The sequence below is a fragment of the Notamacropus eugenii genome, chromosome 3 (assembly GCF_028372415.1).
Source record: "Notamacropus eugenii isolate mMacEug1 chromosome 3, mMacEug1.pri_v2, whole genome shotgun sequence".
Classification (NCBI taxonomy): domain Eukaryota; kingdom Metazoa; phylum Chordata; class Mammalia; order Diprotodontia; family Macropodidae; genus Notamacropus; species Notamacropus eugenii.
The window spans coordinates 401,716,422-401,736,701 of NC_092874.1; the positions used below are offsets into that span (position 1 = coordinate 401,716,422).

Consider the following 20,280-nt stretch of genomic DNA (forward strand, 5'->3'; position numbering starts at 1 on the left):
ATCCTATCCGATTTACAAACAAAAATAACATTTTTGAGTCCCTTCACTTGCTTTGGAAGAGGCATCATGGAGTGTGGTTGTTAGATAGAAAACCTCCAAGTGAGGAAAACCTGGTTCAAATCCCACCTCTGACACATTACTGGGTGTTTGACACTTGTCAAGTCACTTAGCTTGTAAGGACTGTAGGCAGCGCTCTAAGATGATAAATTCCAGAAAGGTAAAAGGAGTTTTCCCCATCCTGTTGAAACTGGAGGTCTGTCCCCTATCTCTGTTAAGTTATTCAGTAATAATGTTGCTGGTGTATTAAGGTTAGCAAAAGACTTGACCTGCAAACAAGTCCATGATGTATTCTCTGCTTTTTATGGGTGTGAATAAAAACCAAGACTCTCAGAGGCAGGTCTTGAACCCAGAACATCTAACTCCAGAGCCAGACCTCTTAGTCACTGTTAGGCTGCCTGTATAACATTTTTTTCAGTGGCTTCTCTCCCAGTTGACTAGTATTTTCACCAACATCCAACTAATCTGAAGTACCAGTGTCATTTTAATACTACCAGATGTGTTTTATTTTTAATATCTAAGGCAGCTAAGTGGCATAGTGGATGCCTGCTGATCTGAGTTCAAATCCCATCTCAGACATTTACCAATTGTGTGATCCTGGACAGGTCCCTTAACCTGCTCTGCAGAATAGTGATGTTAATATCACTTGCTTTATGGGTTATTGAATCAAGTAGCATGCTATGTGAAGCACTTTGGAAACCTTAAAATGATACATAAATGCTAGCTATTATTATTTCATTGACGATTTAGGGTCATTAAAAATGAAAATGTCACATGTAATTCTTTTTAAAATGTCTTTTGTGTGAGATGTGTTGATTTTTAAGGAAACATAACTGTTTTAGGTCTAATTTGGTTGCATGTTTGGAAAATATTCCTTTCTTATTATGAAACTAGTCTCATGAACGTGACCAAATTGGTTTTCGGACTAGTTCTGAATATAGGAGGTTTTTGGAAAAAAAAAAATTAACAGTAACCTATTAGCTACATTTAGATTGCAGAGTTTTTACTCTAGGTCCCCTAGAGTAAAATCTAAATATGTCACAGGACCTCCTTCTCCTAGGCTTCCGGACTCAGATTAGAAGAGAAAATAATAAGCCTTAGTGATTTCTCTCATGCTCCTCTCTATCCTGAGTAAATCTGTCCACATTTAGGTCAGTTCTAAAGGTTTCTCAGAGGCAGGTGGGAAAGTTAGTATATTTCTTCCTTTCCCTTCTTCCAAGCTGTAGGAGGTCTGAGTAGAGGGTCCAGAGAAACTTGGTCCAGAGCTCTGCCCCAAAGCCCTCAGGGTGAGTCTGAAGGTTCAGAGTACAGATGTGGAACCCATCTTTCAACATTGCCAGGTGATAAACATGTCCTTGATAAACCAGGCTTCATCATATGGAGATCGTGCTGGTGCCTATTATGTTGTGGAATGGAGAGTAAAGTACTTTGGGGGCACTTTGTTACATGCAAATACTGCATGTAAAGGTGTTCTCCACCTTTCTCCTGTCAGGGAGGCTTTTGACAGTCTGGTGAACCTGATGAACCCCTTCTCAAAAGGTGGTTGGGTGCATTGTGGATACAGTGCTGGCCCTGGAGTCAGAAGACCTGAGTTCACATTCCATCAGATGCTTACAAGCTGTGTGACCTTGAGAAAGTCACTGAACCTCTAGGTTCATTTTCGTCATCTGTAAAATGGAGATCCTAATAGGATCTACTTCACAGGGTTGTGAGAATCCGATGAAATAAGGATTTTTAAAAGTGCTTAGCACAGTGCCTAGCACATACTAAGTAAGCATTATGTCAGTGTTCCCTATATTTGCCTTAGTTTCCTCATTTGTAAAATGAGCTGGAGAAGAAAATGGCAAACCACTTCCAGGATCTTTGCTAAAAATACCAATGGGGTCAGACGCAACTAAACAACCACAAACATTTGTTTTTTAAATTCATAAAACAAAACACCTAGGATTACAGAGGAAACCAATTATAGTGAAATAGTTATCTGTAGCTATATACATATAGCTACATGTTCATACACATATACATACATATATACGTACACACATGTGTATGTATATATGTATATATATGTGGATTTCATAGACTCAAGGTCCAGAACCCTTGCTCTGAGAGTTTAATTAGGCTTTAAACTTGCTTGTAGCTTTATGCCGTTCCGTGTATCCCCAGGGCTTAGCATAGTGTTTGGTGTACAAGTGCTTAATAAGTATTTGCTTACTGACTATCCCTGTAGCACTCAAAGGTCTAAGAGAATGACAGAGCCGCAAGTTAAGAGTCAGCTTAACCATGTGTTTCCATATGTGCATTAATAGCATTTAAGAAATTGATCCTGTGTCCTAACTGCCATGCATTAATTACCAAGAAGGTACAACACTTTTGCCTTTCCCTGGAAACCTGACGTCTGCTACTTTCAGCTTCCGATTCGATCCAGGAATCCTGTATTCAGTGCCAGGCACTGTGCTGAGCAACAAGGACACACACGCACACACACACACACACGCACACACACACACACACACCCCTCACACACACACACCCCTCACACTTCCCACCTCCAAATACTCAGATCCTACCTTGGAACAGTTTGTGTTTTACTAGGGTCAGGGTGGGAGCAGAGAGAGAGGAGAACGTACATAGATAGTCATTGAAAGTAAGTGCAAAGTTGTGGGGAGACAGGGAAAGTAGGAGGGACCTTGGGCTTTCAGTAGGAGGTTAATGATGCTTTTTGCATTTTCCAAGGGGAATCTGATTTCCCCCTAACCTTGGGAGGGATTGCAGATGAAATGCCTCTTTTTGAATGGGCTTCTTGGGAGTGAAGGATGGGGGGAGGCTTTCTGTGACATCACAGTAAGGAGGCAGAAGGAGTTAGGGGAGGAATTTCGCTTGATGAGCCAGTCAGTGTGAAGGAATCTGAGGAAAGAGAAAAAAGAAAACAAAACCCAGAGCAGTTTGTGACTGAGGGCGCTTGGGAGGCACACGCCAGGGCAGGGGTAAGTAAATTTGCTGACTGAAGCATGGTTTTGTCCTTCCATTTCTAGTCTGAAAGGCTGGTCTCGCCTTTCAGTCCTCAGTAATGCTAGAGGTGTGCTGGGTGATTAGCCCCATCAGATCAGGGCTCGTGGGGGTGGGGGAAGGGCAGCTTTCTTTTCATTTCTCTCCCATCCTGTAAAACCATAGAGAGTTTCAGGAGATGAAGAGGAAAAGAGAAAATGCAGTGTGGAGGGCACGCAAGTTTTTTCCCGCCCTTTTTATTTTTATTTCTAGTTAGGAACTGATATTTTTGGTGGTTTCATTTTGCAGATGTTAAAGTGCCGGATCACCCTTCAGTTTTTCTTCTTACGGTGACATTTCCCAAAAAAATGACTGGCCCTTGGCACCGTGCATTTTCCTGTTTCCCTCTATCTGTTCCCTAGACACAAGTGCCTCCCCTGTCTGGGAGCCACTCAAAATAGACTGCCATCATAGTGTTAACCAAGAGGACCTGTCAGTTTGCGGTCTCCTTCTCCTAGCTCGGCAGCTGAGCTGTGTTGTGTTGTGAGACCTGTGTCAGCTTCACAGCGCTGCTAACTTTGCATCATCCCTGTATTTAGGAGATTTGGAAACTTTGAATCTCATGATGTGTGGGAAAAAAAAAAAGCCAGAAGCTTTCTCTTTCTAGGGTTCTTAACCATGAATTTTTCTAGTATTTCCATAACTTTTTCAATGTAATTGGTTTCCTTTGTAAGCTGAAGCATTTTATTTTAGGCATTTTAAAACATTCCATTACCTTCACCAAATTGCCTAAGGGGTCTGTTACCCACAGAAATGGTTAAGTACCTCAGCTGGAGACTGAGGATTGGATGGAGTCCCTGGGGGGAAGGGTAGGGAAAGCTAAGTCAACTAACAACAGGGGCTGCAGAAACCCACGGTGGCCACTGTGATCACATCTCTGTGTTTTGCTGTGGCTCTTAGAAGCTGTATTCAAAGGTCGCTCCTCAGGCTCAAAGAGTGATTCTTAAGGAGAGATCTTGTCATATGGAGTAATATCGAGTAGAGAGCTAAGCAGAGAGAACGTTACTAGCTATTGGTCTGAAACTGAAATGCCTCCACTCATTCAGAAAGAAAACTCGGCAGCTTCACAGTGGTCACCAGCCACCTCAGATAGTGAATGGGCATCTGGATAATTGCAAGAACAGATTCTTTCATAGTTATGCAGAGGAGCCAGGAATTCTCTTCCCTTTCCCCTACTTTCCACCCTCTCCAAAAGACAGTTTCTCTCTCTCTCTCTCTCTCTCTCTCTCTCTCTCTCTCTCTCTCTCTCTCTCTCTCTCTCTCTCTCTCTCTCCCTCTCTCACACACACTCACTCTCACTCACACACACACACTTTTTTTCCCTAAAAGTCCAAGTTATAAATGTGTTAATCAAATAATACCATAATGTTTTCCAGATGTGCTTCCTGACATTTAAGTTGGCGACTTGTCAGCATCGATAACGAGGGCACTCAGATCAGGGCAAGGAATGAGGCTGAGAAGTTGTTGCTACTTTTTAACTGGAAATTCATGAAATGTGGAGGAGTTACAGTCTGTGTTGATGGAGGGAGAGGATCCATACTGATGAAATTCAAGTTGTTTCAAACTTGAAACAACTGAGTCCCATGTAATTTGGCCGTTGGAGGGGATACAGAGATGAATAAGATACACTAAGTCCGTAGCTACAAAATTGTTGGTGTGTCCTGGATGAAGATCCAGTGTATCCAAAATGTTCTTGGAGTTTTTTCAGGCCAGTAAATAATTTCCTGTCTCCATTTTTTATTCATTTTCCTTTTATCGTGAGCAAAAAAGAGAAAGTTGTGAGTTTTGATGCCTTTTCTCCTTCCCACCCTACCCCCCACGCCTGTGGTGGTCTGTTGGAGGGAAGTTGAGAGGCCCTATTGGTTTCTGTATACTTTTGCTTTAGTGAAGAAGCAGCTGTGGAATAACTTACTTAAAGTTGAGGTATCCAGGATTATCATATAAGTTCAATTATGTCTGAGAGTGTGTGTATATGTGTGTATATGCATATACATACACACACATGCATACATATACATACACACACATGTACACAGACACACACACATATATCTGAAAGCTTAGACTCAGAGGTGCAGATCAGATTTCAGGCCAAATCAAACCAGTAATTTCTTAGGCAGGAAGGAAGTTTCACTGGGGAGTTTGGGGTGGGGGAGAGATAGAAAGGAAAGGCTCCCCGGGACTAAATAGATTTTTTGTTCAGGTTGCTACCCAGTGGCCTCTCCCCTTCACTTCCTGGCTCTGCAGCCTACCAAACAGCTAAGGGAGAAAAGAGTTTGTCTTGTTTCTCCCTCTTCCTGTCAACAGCAGCTCCTTTCCTTTTCCCTGTGACTCTTGCCTTAATGTTACCAGAGCAGGGGAACTAGTAATGCATTGTGTCACTATCCTTATAAATGACCCAGAAAGAAACAGAATCCTGTCTAAAGGGCAGTTGTGTGGTGCATTGGAAAAGGATGATGGATTCTGAGTTGGATTTTTGGTTCACATCTCCATCCTGCTACTTGTTTATTTGTGTGACCTTAACAGCCTCTCTGGGCCTCAGTTTCCTCATCTGTGGAGCGACCTGGAGAAGGAAATGGCAAACCACTCCAGTATCTCTGCCAAGGAAAACCTAAAGGGGGTCATAAGGAGTCAGACACAACTGAAAGTAATTGAACAACAATTACAAAATATAGCTTTTTGGTCCCGTCCCCCTCCTCCCCCCATTCTTGTGCATGGTTTAGATAAAGCTTATGTAAATCCTGTTTTGTGGAGTCTTAACAAATGTGAAAACTTTTTGGATACCATCAGGGTATCCAAGCCAGATCCGTTCAGGAATAAGATTTCAAATGAGAACTAGAAGAATGGTTAAACAGCCCATTCTAGTTGACTTTAGAGCAGTCAGGAAATCTTATTCATATCCCGTTCATTGGTAAGTTTATATTTCTGGTAGAAGTTTTTAAAACCAGAGTAAAGGATTGGGTCACCTGTTATCTGTGTGGGGAGTGGAGAACTTCTACCTTGGTCTTGGTGGTAAGTAACCTGAATTATTTAGAGACTGGAAGCTTGATTCTACAGCAGTGGCTCTAATAGTTGAGTAATTCAGGTCACTGTATGTATATCTAGGGCAGGATGCTGGGAGAAAGAAAGTGATCATAGTGATAAAAAGGTGGGGTAAAGATTGGAAGCGCAGTAAATGTTTTTTAAAAACCCTGAAGATTTCCAGGTTTTTGTGGGTTTTTTTACACATGCTAGGAAATGAAATCACCTACTGTCTTCTAGTTGGACTAAAATTTCAGGGGTGGGCGACCTGCAGCCTTGAGGCTACATATGGCCCTCTAGGTCCTCAAGTGTGGCCCTTTGACTGAATCCAAACTCCATAGAACAAATCCCCTTACTAAAAGGATTTGTTCTGTGAAACTTGTACTCAGTCAAAAGACTGTACCCACGAACCCAGAAGGTGGCAGTTTCCCTACCCCTCGACTAAATCGTAGGACCAGAGATTTAGAGCTGGAAGAGTCCTGAGGGGTCATTTAGTACAGTACCCTCATTTTATAGATGAGGGAACTAAGGGCTTGAGAGATTTCATTTGCTCTTCACAGTAACCTCGGGGGTAGGTGCTATTACTATCCCCATTTTATAGATGAGGAAACTGAGGCAAACAGGTTAAGTGATTTGCCCAGTGAGATAACTAGTGAGTGTCTAGGGATGGGTATGAGCTTGTCTTCCTGACTTCAGGCCTGTTGCTCCCCACTGCAGAGCTGGGATTTGAACCCCATTTATCTGACTGCAATGCTCCACTACAGGTTTCAACCTATGTATATATATATTTTTACTACAAGGACCTAGACTAGGCAGACAGCTGCTTTTCCTGTGTGGGTAGATTTGGGTGGTGCTCAACCCTTACAAGGGGAAGAGGGATACAAGCATTTGTTGAGTACCTACTCTGTTGTAGGCGTGGAGCTAAGTACTATACAAATGTGATCTTATTTGATTCTAACAGCAGCCCTGATGTTTATTCTTTCCCCGTTTTACTGATGAGGAGACTGAGGGAGAGGGAGGTGAAATAGCTTGTGCAGTAAGTGTCTAAGGTTAGGTTTTACCTCATCCTGCTGCGTCACCTAGCTGCCTCATAGATAGGGTGCAACAAGTGTTACCAAACCTAGATGAGATTCCTTTGAAAAATAAAAGTGTAATTCACTATAGGCTTCTGTTCCAGGGACACTGAAGACAGAAACGCAGGCTTTAAAAAGGGGAATGTTTATTTTTAAAATGAAAATGTTCAGAACATGTAGCCCAGCTTTGGTATGCTAAATTCTTTGGCAGAGGACACAAATGTCTTCTAGTCCCATGACTAAGAATGATGCTCTTGAGTAAAGTTTGGGGTTTTGTTTTTTTATCAGCCATGTTAAAAATTAGAAGGGCAAATATTGTAGCAAGATGCACCAACCACCAGCCTGCAAATTTGTCCCTGGGATGGGGTAGAACCCACAAATTATTCCATCTGGGGATGAGGCTTAACCAGGGTTAAGCTCAACTAGATGCATTTGGTTTTTCAAATACAGAATGAACTTCTGCTGTCTGGCATAGAGAAAGTATTTTTGGTGGATGACATGGAGATTAAATTCATAGGCTGTGAAATTAATACAGTGCACATTTGTTTACAACTAAAAAGGCTGATACATAGGATGAGGGTGACTTGTGGGGTGTGAGACAGGCCCAGTGGTGAGATTGGGGTAAAGCTGCCTTCTGGCGCTTGTATTCTTCTTTATTATGATATAATTATAGAGCTCTGACAAAGTAGACTGATTCGTTGTTATTGAGTTGTTTCAGTCATATCTGACTCTCCGTGAGTCTGTTAATTCCAGAGTGGTTTGTCATTTCCTTCACCATCTTATTTTACAGATAAAGAAACTGAGGCAAACAGGGTTTGGCCAGGGTCATACAGCTCCCTGAGTGTTAGAGGCAGTATTTGAATCCAGGTCATCCTGACTCCCAAGTCCAGTGCCCTGCCCACCACACCATGTTTTCTCTCTTTTTCTTTTGTTGTTGTTTGTGAAAGGGCATCAGTAGGGTTCTGTTTCTCCCACTCATACTACAGTGGCAATAAGCAGTCATAAGTGGGTGTCTAAGGTCAGATTTGAACTCGGGTCCGCCACATTTGAACTCCGGTCCTCCTGACTCCAGAGTCAGCTCTCTATCTACTGCACCATAAGGGGAAAAAAAGGCAGAAAACATTCTAACCTTGCATTTTATACCTTTATATATCATCTGCAGTGACCAAAGAAATAACTATGAGAGGACCACACAGCCCCTGATACAAATATGTATGTGTGTGTGTATGTATATATATTCCTCTTCACCATGTTGTGTCACAAATGTTGGTGTTAGTGTATGTTGATCGTTTAGTCAGCATTGAACAACACTTAGGGTGAACTCTGCTTCCTAGAAGTTTATAATGTACTCAAGTGAACTATTTACTTCACCTAGAGGTACAGTCAACCCTTTTTTACCCTTGACAATACTTTATAACAAGGATAAAACAAACATTTATGCTTGGCTTTAGAGATCGGATCAAATCAGGGATTGCAGCAAATTGATTTTTTTTTTTTTTGTAGGGAGAGCTCTGATTTACTCTGAGTCCATGAATCCATATGTACCCCAAGCATTATCATTTTGTAGGCTTATTGAGATATATAGACCAAAAGCTCCAGTAAATTCAGTGATTCTTTCAAGTTTTGTTGTTGTGTTTTTTACAATATATTGTAATCAATATATATTTTTTAAAAAAACAGTAATCTACTTCTGTATCAATGATGTTGTGATTAGTGAGATACATTTTCATTTTAAAGAGTCACTGAATTCTCCATGCATACTAGTAGAGAAAGCTAGGTGGTGTAGTGGATAGGGTGCTGGGCCTGAAATTGGAAGACCTGAGATCAGATCCCACCCTAGACACTAGCTGTGTGACCCAGGGCAAGTCACTTAACCTCCCTCTGCTTCATCTTCCTCAGCTGTAAAATGGGGGAAATAGCACCTCTCTTCTAAGGTTGTTGTGAGGATCAGATGAGATAATATTTGTAAAGCACTTAGCAATTTTGCCTAGCACATAGTAAGTGTTTGATAAATGCTTATTCTCTTATTTCCCTCTCTTGTAGTACAGTTATTAACAAATGTGTGTCTGCAAGTTTTTGTCCCTTAAAAAAAGGTCTTCAGACTTGAAAAGATTAGGAACCACTGTGTCATGTGATTCTTTCCGTAGCAGTAGATACATCCTCCTAATTATATTTAAGTTGGGATATGATTAAAATTATATGTTTGTTCTGTGGTAGGCTTATATGTGGGTATGTACACCCACATATAAGTATATGTATGTGTGTATATATATGTGTTACAGAGGGTAGCAAGAGACTTTGGATCTTGCTCTTTTGCATAAGTTGTCAGTCTTAGAGATATTTGGGAAGTGGAAGAAAACTTCATTATGTCCCTGTTCTCTTCCTTCCTGTGCCCCACTTCCCCACCTCATTCTCCCAGTGCAGTGATTTTTCTACTCTCTAACCTTCATTCCTTCACAGCTGCCCAGTACCTTCTTGAACTCGTCTATCCTTTGTAAAACTGCTTTTAGGAAAGGATTGCTGCTTGGGCCCTACATAGTTTCTAAGGCTGCACCTGAACTCAGACCTTCTAAAAAATTTTATTGATTTATTTTTAGTTTTCAGCACTCACTTTCATAAGTTTTAAGTTTTCTCCTCTCCCCAAGATGGCATGCAATCTGATACAGGCTCTGTAAACACTTTCACATTCATCATATTGTATAGAAGAATTAGAATGAATGGCAGGAACCATGAGAAAGAAAAAACAAAACAAAAAAAGAGAACAAATGGTCTGCTTCCATCTGCTTTCAGACTCTACATTTCTTTCTCTGGATGTGGATGGCATTCGTGAGTCTTTTGGAATTGTTTTAGGTCTTTGCATTGCTGAGAAGAGCTAAGTCTATTGAAGTCAGTCATCACACACTGTGACTGTTACCATATACAATGTTCTCCTGGTTCTGCTCTCTTCACTCAGTGTCAGTTCATATAAGTCTTTCCAGATATTCTGAAGTCCACCTTCTCATAATTTCTTATAGCACAATAATATTCCATTACATTCATATACCACAACTTATTCAAACATTCCCCAATTGATGGACATCCCCTTGATTTCCAGTTCTAAGCCACCTCAAAAAGAACTGCTATAAATATTTTTTGCACATGTGGGTCCTTTTCCCATTTTTATGATCTGTTTGGGATACAGCCCTAGAAGTGATATTGCTGGGTCAAAGGGAATGCATATTTTTATGGGCATAGTTCCAAATTGCTCTCCAGAATGGTTGGATCAGCTCACAGCTCCACCAACAATGAATGTGTTCCAACTCTCCCACATCTTCTCCAACAATTATCATTTTCCTATTTTGTCATGTTAGCCAATCTGATGTGTGTGATGTGGTACCTCAGAGTTGTTTTGATTTGCATCTCTCTAATCAGTAGTGATTTAGAGCATTTTTTCATATGATTATAGATAGGTTTAATTTCTTCCTCTGAAAATTGCCTGTTCATATCCTTTGACCATTTATTAATTGGGGAATGACTTGTATTCTTGTAAATTTGACTCAGTTCTCTATATATTTTAGAAATGATGCCTTTATCAGAAACACTAGTTATAAAAATTCTTTCCCAGTTTTCTACATCCCTTCTAATCTTGATTGCATTGGCTTTGTTAGTGCAAAAACTTTTCAATTTAATGCAATCAAGATTATCTATTTCGCATTTCATAATGTTCTCTATCTTGTTTGGTCATCCATTTCTCCATTCTTCATAAATCTGATAAATAAACTATTCTTTGCTCCCCTAATTTGTTTATAGTATCAGCCTTTATACCTAGATCATGTACCCATTTGGACTTTATTCTGGTATTTGGTGTCAGATGTTGATCTCTGCCCAGTTTCTGTCATACTATTTTCCCAGCAGTTTTTGTCAAACAGTGAATTCTTACACCAGAAGCTGGAGTTTGGGGGTTTATCACCAGTAGATTGCTATAATCATTGACTGCTATGTCTTGTGTACCTAACCTATTCCACTGATCTACTCTCTTCTTAACCAGTACCAAGTGGTTTTGATCATAACTGCTTTATAATACAATCTAGTATGACTAGACTACCTTACCTAGCAGTTCTTTTCATTAATTCAGAGGGGACAGTTTTAGAAAAACCTTAAAAAACTTGTATGAATTGATAGAGAACAAAATAGCCTCTTACTGGCTTTGGGTATATGTGTACCAGTATATGGATATATTTCCATTCTGGGCACCTCATTTAGGGAAAAAATGTTGACAAGCCAGAGTGAATCCAGGAGAGAACAACTAGAGTAGTAAAGGTATTTGAAGCTCTCGTGTTAGACTCAGTTGAAAAAACTCAGAATATTTATTCTGGAAGTCAGATGGAGGGGAGGGGTGGCAGGGTAACTACTTTTAATTATTTTAATAAATAGCATATGGAAGACAGATTCAGCCAGTACTTTTGGGTCCCAGAGGGCACAACTAATTATACAAAGGCATATTTGGACTCAGTATAAGGAAAATCTTCCCAGTAATTAGAACAGTCCCATATATCACAATAATTTCAAAATGTAGGACCTGAATATAAAAGCTTTTGCCTTTAAAAAAAATAATTTGAAAGAGTCACAACTATGTCCAAGGAGGAGAATTCCTAACTAAATGAGATAATAGTGGGCATAAAAGACAAACTAGACCATTTTGACTACACAAAATTAAAAAACTTTTGTATAAATTAAATTAACAAAGGTAGAACTAGATGAGAGATGATAAGTTATACAGATATCTGCATATATATAGAAATATACACACTACATATAAAATATGCATGTGTAATATATTTACATGTATATTTGTATTTATATACATAAATAAAATTTTAGAGATGTATTTCAGCAAGAACCGTTCCACAGTAGCTATAGAAAGAAGGGAAGCAAAGGACTAGTTATAAGAGAATATTGTTTAAATGATCATCTATGGTCACACTATGGGTCAGATGTTTTTGCTCAATTGTTTTTCTTTTTTCATAAAATTTGTATGAACTCATGGGTAATAAATGCATGTGACATGAAAGACTCTATAAAAGGGAAAATGAGACTGGGGTTGGGAGGAAGGCCCATTTCGAAGAACAGAATTTATTTCTGTAATTACCACACAGATATTTTGGTATCCTTTACTTTGAAGAAATTAGACTTGGAATTTAGAAACATATCTCCAGGCTGAATCTCAATCACATGGAATGACAGCTGATCTTAGAAGTTATTCATTCCTCTTTGAGAAACCACCCCTAAAAAACCCGGTATACAAATTATAACAGAAATAAGAATGGTAGAAAGCTGATAGTATATTAAGTAGGACTATTTTACATGAATTTGCTTATATAACCAAACGTTTAACATACTTAAATTTGGAAGAGTTTAGAAACTACAAGCAAGCCCTACTCTCTGTAATCTAATTTACTGCTAAAAATAATGACCATAAAAGTTAGCAGCTAGAGTAAAACAGAACAGTTTTGTCTAGTGATTTGCGTTTGGGTATTAATAGTACATCTATAAAATAGAACGAGGTCAAAAGGGCCCTCAAGATGTAAAGGGACCATTCATTTTAAACTTGTGCTATTTTCAGATGGTTTCTTTTGGGTGGCATTTTTAAGTTCCTTGCCTCCTGCATTAAATTTAGCTCATAAAAAGGGTCTGATTCCACAGACAAAAATGGGTCAGAGCTTCTTAAGAGGTTATGATTTTTAAACTCAGTGGCATTTCTTCTTACAGCGAGAAAAATAAAAGCTACGTCTGTATCCCACTTTGCAGGTATCGGCAAGACTGTTATTTGAGGTCGGTCTTGAATTGTGTCATTTCTTTTGAGTACAGCAAATAGTATGGACGAAATCTGTTCTAAATATTTATCATTGGTTTTCATGAATATGTTTCACGTGATTTTACCTGTATAATTATAATCACACACACACACGCACATATAAAATCATACTGTTCACTTCGGAAAAGGGCCAAGTAGAGGGGAGAGAATTTGGGACTCAGAATTTAAAGAAAAAGAATGTTACATATCAGTAATAAATTTTAAAGAATTAGTTCCCATTTAAAAATATTTCTTGAATTGTAGAACTGTATTATATTATCCAGACTTGGACTGACAGTTTTCTGAAATTACTTTCCCTTCTTAAAAATTAGAAATAGAGACATTTATGTATCTCCAAAGAGATCAAAGAAAAAAGAAGCCACGTGTAAAAATGTTCATAACAGTACATTTTGTTGTAGCAGAGAGCTTGAAACAAAAGAGGGGCGGGGTGCCTGTTAATTGAGAAATGGTTAAACAAATTATTATCTCTGACTATAATGGAATGCTACTGTGTCCTAAGAAATAATGAAAAGGATGGCTGGAGGAAAACCTAGGAAGATGTGTATGGTCTGATGTAGAATAAATGAAGTAAGCCAAACCAGGAAGCTTATTTATAGAATGATAGCTTTGTAAAAGAAATAACTTAGAAAGACTTCATGTGGTAACTGATCGTTGACTCTCAGAAGTCTGATGAAGAAGCCTTCCATCGCTTGGTGGAGGGGTAATGGACTATAGGTACGTAGTGGGATGTGCCTTTTTAGATAGGAACATTTCAACATAAATTTGTTTCCTTGACTATATTTTTGCTCCGAGAAAGGCAATTTTTTTTTGGCAGAGGATGGGGAGGAATAAAAAGAATAATGATTAAGATACAAAAAAAAGGGGATGGGGGGAATGAAAAACAGAATGTCAGTGAAATCTTTAAAACATACATAAGGTGACCCAAGGTGGGGATGGGAGGAAGGATGCACACAAGCTGGACAGTGCTGGTACTACCACATTAAATTTAATGAGCAACAGCTAACATTTATGTAGTGTGTGACAAATATTATTTCATTTGATCCTCACAGCAGCCAAGGGAAGTAGACGGTATTATCATCCCCAGTTTACAGACTCGGAAACAGGTGAAGTGACTTCCCTAGGCTCACAAAGCTAATAAATGATTTGAACCCAGGTCCAACACTATCTGCCACGTCACTTAACTGTCTCTATTAAAAGGAATAAGGTATATGTAGTTTATTTGTGATTTTGTGTACGCACTTTGGTTTTTAGCTTTCTATGTGTATCAAAATGCTTGTGTTTATTCAGAATAAGAAAAGATTTCTGAAAAAAAATCTACTCTAGAATCATATATTTAGAATTGAAAAGAATTTAGAGAGGTTATCTAATCCAGCTCCTCACTTCAGAGATAAGCAAATTGAGAACTAGAGAGTTTAAGTGGGTCCCCCAAAGCCCTCCAAGGCAGGTTTGAACCCAGACTTTCTCACTCGCAATCCATCTGTCTTTCCATTGCCTCACACTAAATTTCCTTCAACTGAAATGTTAGCTCTCTAACCATTAAACTATTAAATTAGTTAATTAACTAATATTAACCAAATTAGTTAATAACTACTGGTACCATGAAACTATTTGAGAAGCTATTCAATTCACGTCTTACATCTAATATGTAATTCATATTCATGAAACACTGGATATTATTTATGTCTCAAATATATCTATTTTCCCACAGAGAGCAAATAATAGGGATGACTGAAAGTCCAGAGGGAAAGATGTTCCAGCCATTTCAGTAGCTCTTACAGAAAATTATGTGGCATAGTTGCATACAAGACATATGCGATGGCGGTGTCTAATTCAGGCTTTTGTTTCTCTTTTCTCTTTATTTTAGAAACCTCACAAGCTTCTTGAGGATGACATCCGATTGACAAAAGGTGGAGATCACTATAGTGCCAATCTGCTGGAATCTCCCGCCAGCATTCTTTCCCCCAGCAACAAGAACATGGAAATTGAAATCCCCATTGCAGAATGTAAAAGTGTTTCTGGGGTTTCTTCAGCATCACATTCCATGGACAGTTCCTCCTCTTTTTATTCCCCCCATAATGGCCTCATCTCTGACCCACATGAATCCCTGGATAATGAGGTGGCTAGAGAGATCCAGTATCTAGATGAAGTGTTAGAAGCCAATTGTTGTGACTCTGCCACTGAGGTGACTTACAACGGGATATCTTCACCAGAGCCAGGTGTGACCATCACCGTAGGCAGTCCAGGTCCATCTGTCCACACGACAAACCACATAGAACCCACTGAGAGGGAAGCAGTTCTCACTGTTGGCAGGCAGCCCCCTCCTCTCATCGAACTGAGCCAAGGTGAAATCATGGCGGAGTCCTTCAGGACAAATGGTCACTCTCCAGATGGGCAGAAGGAGTTGCTTGGGGATGGCCTTCAAGCCCCTGCGAGCCCCAGTTCCTCAACCAGTTCGAAGGGGTCTTTCCGAGATGGGGAGACCACTCTCACCACTCTGAAGAAAGAAGCAAAATTTGAATTGCGTGCCTTCCATGAGGATAAGAAGCCATCCAGACTTTTTGAGGATGACAACAGTGAGAAGGAAACTTATAGGGTCCAAAAAGTAAGACCATCAGAGGAGATGCTGGAGCTGGAAAAAGAGAGGAGAGAATTAATCCGGAGTCAGGCAGTGAAAAAAAATCCAGCTATTGCAGCCAAGTGGTGGAACCCACCCCAGGAGAAGACCCTAGAGGAACAGCTGGATGATGAGCCACTAGAGTCACATAAAAAGTATAAGGAACGCAAGGAGAGGAGGCAGCAGCAGCAGCAGCAGCAGCAAATACCACTGCCGTCTTCTTCAATTCCAGCCTCCCCTAAACAGACGATATGCCCTTTTGAACTTCCAGACCCATCCAGTGGTCTAAAGGAGGATATTGTCACAGAGCAAATAGACTTTTCTGCTGCAAGGAAGCAGTTTCAGTTGATGGAGAATTCCAGACAAACAGGAACCAGGGGCCAGGGAGCACCCAGACTGTTTTCCATCAAACCATTTTACAGACCCTTGGGTTCCAGCTACTCTGATAAGCCGTCCACCATCACAAGACCAGTTTCATTTGTGGGGCGGATGGAGGATGATGGGACATCCACAGCCAAGGGGCAGAAGGGCTCCTGTGCTCCAGAAAGCCAGCTTTTAGGAGGCCAGAACAGTACAGTTAGCCCAGAAAAGGAATCCCCCTGTATTGATGCTTCCAAACATGTGCCGTCAGCCAAGCTCTGGGCAGAGGAGGGTGAGTTTACAAGTGCTCGGGCTGTCTTCACAGTGGTAAAGGATGAGGATCCTGGCATCTTAGATCCATTTACGAGGTCTGTCTATGTTTCTTCACCCCCAGAGGAGCTGGACTCCGGTTTGGAGGAGCTGTCAGTAAGGTCTCAGGGCACCACGGTGCTGGAAACCTTGTCCAATGACTTCAGCATGGACAACCTCAGTGACAGTGGTGCATCCAATGAGACCATGAACGCCCTCCAGGAAAACTCACTGACAGATTTTTCTTTGCCTCACACCCCCCAGACTGATATGCCTTCTGAGGGACGAGCTGAAGGAGTGTCCAAATCATTCAGTGACCATGGTTTCTACTCCCCATCCTCGATGCTTGGAGATTCCTTGCTTGTGGATGATGCACTGGAATATCATGCTGGCCTTTTGGTGCAGAATGCCATCCAACAAGCCATAGCTGAGCAGGCTGACCGAGCTGTTTCCAAAGCAAACAGGGACCCAGCTGAACAAAAGACTTGCCCAGGGGAAGCCCACGATGAAGTTGAGGCAGTGGCTCCCAGCTCAGATAAGCCTCAGAGCACATTTAAGCCACCTCAGGTGTCTTCTCCTGTTCAAGAAAAAAGAGATGTGTTACCAAAGATAATGACAGCCGAAGACAGAGAACTCAGGGAAGAGTTAGCTCCCCAGCAATTCCCCGTCACGCATCCTGTTGATCCAGTTCACATCGAGGAGAGCAGGCCAGAAGGTAGCTATTTTAGCAAGTACTCAGAGGCAGCTGAATTGAGGAGTACAGCCTCCCTCTTGGCCTCTCAAGAATCAGAGGTGACAGTGGGACCCTTTAAGCTAAGGTCAAGGAAGCAGAGAACTTTGTCCATGATAGAAGAAGAGATCCGAGCAGCCCAGGAGAGAGAAGAGGAATTGAAAAGGCAGAGACAAGTCTTAAAGACAACACAGAGCTCCAGGGTGAAGAATGCATCTACCCTGCCCTCCAGAACAGTCTGCTACAAAACAGCACCCGGTAAGTGTCTGGAGTCGAATATGGAAAGGGATTTTTAAAAAATCATTTATTAAGCACATACAATGGGTTAAATATTGTGCTAAGTGCTTTGAATATAAATTAAAAAGTTAAATATCCCAGATCTCAGTTATACTTTAAGAGAGAGAGTTCAGATGCAGGGTGGATGCAAAGGCCCTTAAGGGGGCTGCAGCATGACTGATGGCAGTGGGTCTGAGCATTCTATCCTGCAGCCAAGGCCCACTCTCCTTGGGACCTGAGCAGGAGGTGGGCTAGGGAAATCTGACAGGAGGAGTCTTGTACTGGTTGCCATCTGAGGCTGAGGCCTTTGATGGGAAGGAGTCCCAAGTGGTCTCCTCTAGAATGAAGGAAGCTTGGTTCCCTTTTAGGCTTTCTTTTAAAATAGTCTCCATTGCTTTTTGATAGAAAATAAAATGCTACCGTGAGTGAATACATCCTTTAATAATCAATCACTCCAAAGCTGGTTCTCATCCATCATTGTAAGCTCATGCTTAAATGCCTTCTGCACAAGTAGGCTCTTGACTCTGAAGAACAAACTTGAAGCGATTTATGGTAAAATAGCCTTCCTCCTAATCGGGACTTTCTTTGGTTCGTTGTCCTTTTTATCCTAAGGTGCTGTTGTCCATGAGCATTAGTGATGAATGAGAGGGACCTACAGTCCAGATCCATGGATTGTGGGTGGGGAAGTACTGTGGATAATGACCTTTCCCCAGCTCTATTTTCTGGATACTGGTTAAAGTTTAACCCAGTCTATTTTAGATTTCACATCTTCTCTCTCTAGCCGTAATTGTACGTTTCAATATATCACATTGATTTTGGCATGCCATGAGGCATTTTTTCTGCTCATCTTGTTCAGATGTGTCTATCTTTACATTACCATATAGAAATTACTTTCATTTATGGAGATCATCTAATTCCTTTTTATGAGCAGTCTTAAAATGATTCAAGATGAAAATCCTGTGGATATGTAGAGCTCCTCAATCTTTCAGGAACATCTTGGGTAGGTCGTTGATGTTGATTGCAATTGTTTTTTTACTGATGACTTTTCCCCCAAATCTGAATATAACAGCTATTGTAGGTTCATACATTATACTTGTGTAATAGCGAGAAATAAGTACTTTATAGGGCTTTTGTTTGGTCCAGCTCTCGATGCTATCTTACTTTTCCCAGGCTAACAAAAGACATGAGGACTTCCTTGGTATAGTGTTCTAGTATCTTACCCAGAAATATAGTGCCCAAATAAGTAGCTTAATTCAGGAAAGGTGGTTGGCTAGGTATAAAATTGGCAGGTATGGAGGTAGGGCAGCTGGGATAGAATGCTGGGCCTGAAGTCAGTAAGACAAATCTTCCTGAGTTCAAATCTGGCCTCAGACACTAGCTTTATGACCCTGGGCAAGTCTTTTCATCCTGTTTGCCTCAGTTTCCTCATCTGTAAAATGAGCTGGAGAAGGAAATGGCAAACCACTCCAGTTTCTTTGCCAAGAAGACCCCAAATGAGGTCAAGAAGAGTCAGACTTAACTGAATCAACTGAACAACAACCACAACAAATTGGAAATGGGATGGATGGAAAGCCCACTGAATTACTGGAATTAGAGCTTTTGAGCTGAAATCTGGGATCTGCCACTCCTCAACTTTAGAGAAGTCACCATTATATTCCTCATCTATAAAAGGGAATGATAATCATTTCACAGCTTGCCTCACTAGGTATTTGCTGAGGATTAAACGACATGCTGTGTATGATGTACTTTGTAAACTATAGTGCAGTTTATAAACGGGAGCTGTTTTTGTTACAGATGCTGAGTTTTCATTGCCAAGTTGATGACCATCCATCCTGTTGCATTCCCCTTGCAAAATGATCCCTAATTTGGCATGCCTACCAGATTATAAGCTTCACTATTAACATCACCCACACATATTATCTTCTTTTTAAAAGAGATTTTTATTGCTGTCTCTTGTTATTTATATCACCTAACTCTCTTCTTGTAGCGTACTCCCTCACCCTTCAAAATAGCCATTCCTCATAACAAAGATTTGGAAAAAAAGTCAGCAAAACCCTTCAATACATTGAAAAAATCTGATGTTATACACATTTTGGGGGTGGGGGAGGGAAGAGACTGCCTCCCTGTCTTACTGAGGCTGGAAGTGCAGCAGCTAATCAAAGTAACCTCACTGCTGATCCTTGGGCAGCCTGGTACCCACTCCACCCCCACTAGATTCCTCTTCCCATCCTCCCAGGGTGGTGCCTATATAACACACTGTGTAATGTTTATCTCTAGCACCTACAGCATGGAGAATCTCAGGATGTCACAGGAGCTTTCAAATCCCTGCATTCTTGCTCTTCTGCATCATGGTTCAGTAGCACAACTGGGTGCATTTTATGGTTCTGTTGAAATCAGTGATGGCAAACAAATGAAAAGAAAACACTGGCAAGAACTATGGTCACAGAATGAGACTTGGAACGGGACCTCAGTTGATCCTAGAGCAACCTCAGCTGAGCAAGAATCTCCTCTGCCCTGTCTTCTACAGCTGACCAGGCAGCCCACTCCACTGTGAGATCGTTGTTGTTATTTGGTTTTTCAGTCATGTCTGACTCTGTGACCCCAGCTGAGGTCTTCTTGGCAGGGAGAGTAGAGTGCTTTGCCATTTCCTTCTCCATCCCCTTTTACGGATGAGGCAGACAGGTTGAAGTGACTTGCCTAGGGTCACACAACTAATAAGTGTCTGAGGCTGGATTTGAACTCAGGTCTTCCTGACTCCAGGCTTAGCACTGTATCCATTGTGCCATCTAGCTGCCCTTTACAACTATCTCTCTGCCAAGAGGTGGGAGTCACACTTCACCATTGTTTCTCTGATCATTATTTCTGGTTTTGCCCTCTCAGACAGAACAATGTCTTTCACATGACCTCTCTTCAAATATGAGACAGCTAAAGTCATCTC

The 20,280-nt window shown here is 40.8% G+C and overlaps 1 protein-coding gene across 8 annotated transcripts in view; it reads left to right on the forward strand.

Moving 5' to 3' along the window:
- The window catches only part of PALM2AKAP2 (PALM2 and AKAP2 fusion), a 536,456-nt gene that overhangs the window by 476,618 nt on the left and 39,558 nt on the right, over positions 1–20,280 (forward strand). For 7 of the 8 annotated variants that reach the window (XM_072650185.1, XM_072650184.1, XM_072650187.1 and 4 more), the window contains one exon: positions 14,918–17,324. In XM_072650185.1, the coding sequence (XP_072506286.1) occupies positions 14,918–17,324 (2,407 nt within the window). Of the gene's footprint in view, positions 1–2,610; positions 3,045–14,917; positions 17,325–20,280 lie in introns of those variants that run through there. The other variant, XM_072650190.1, reaches the window with a different exon arrangement.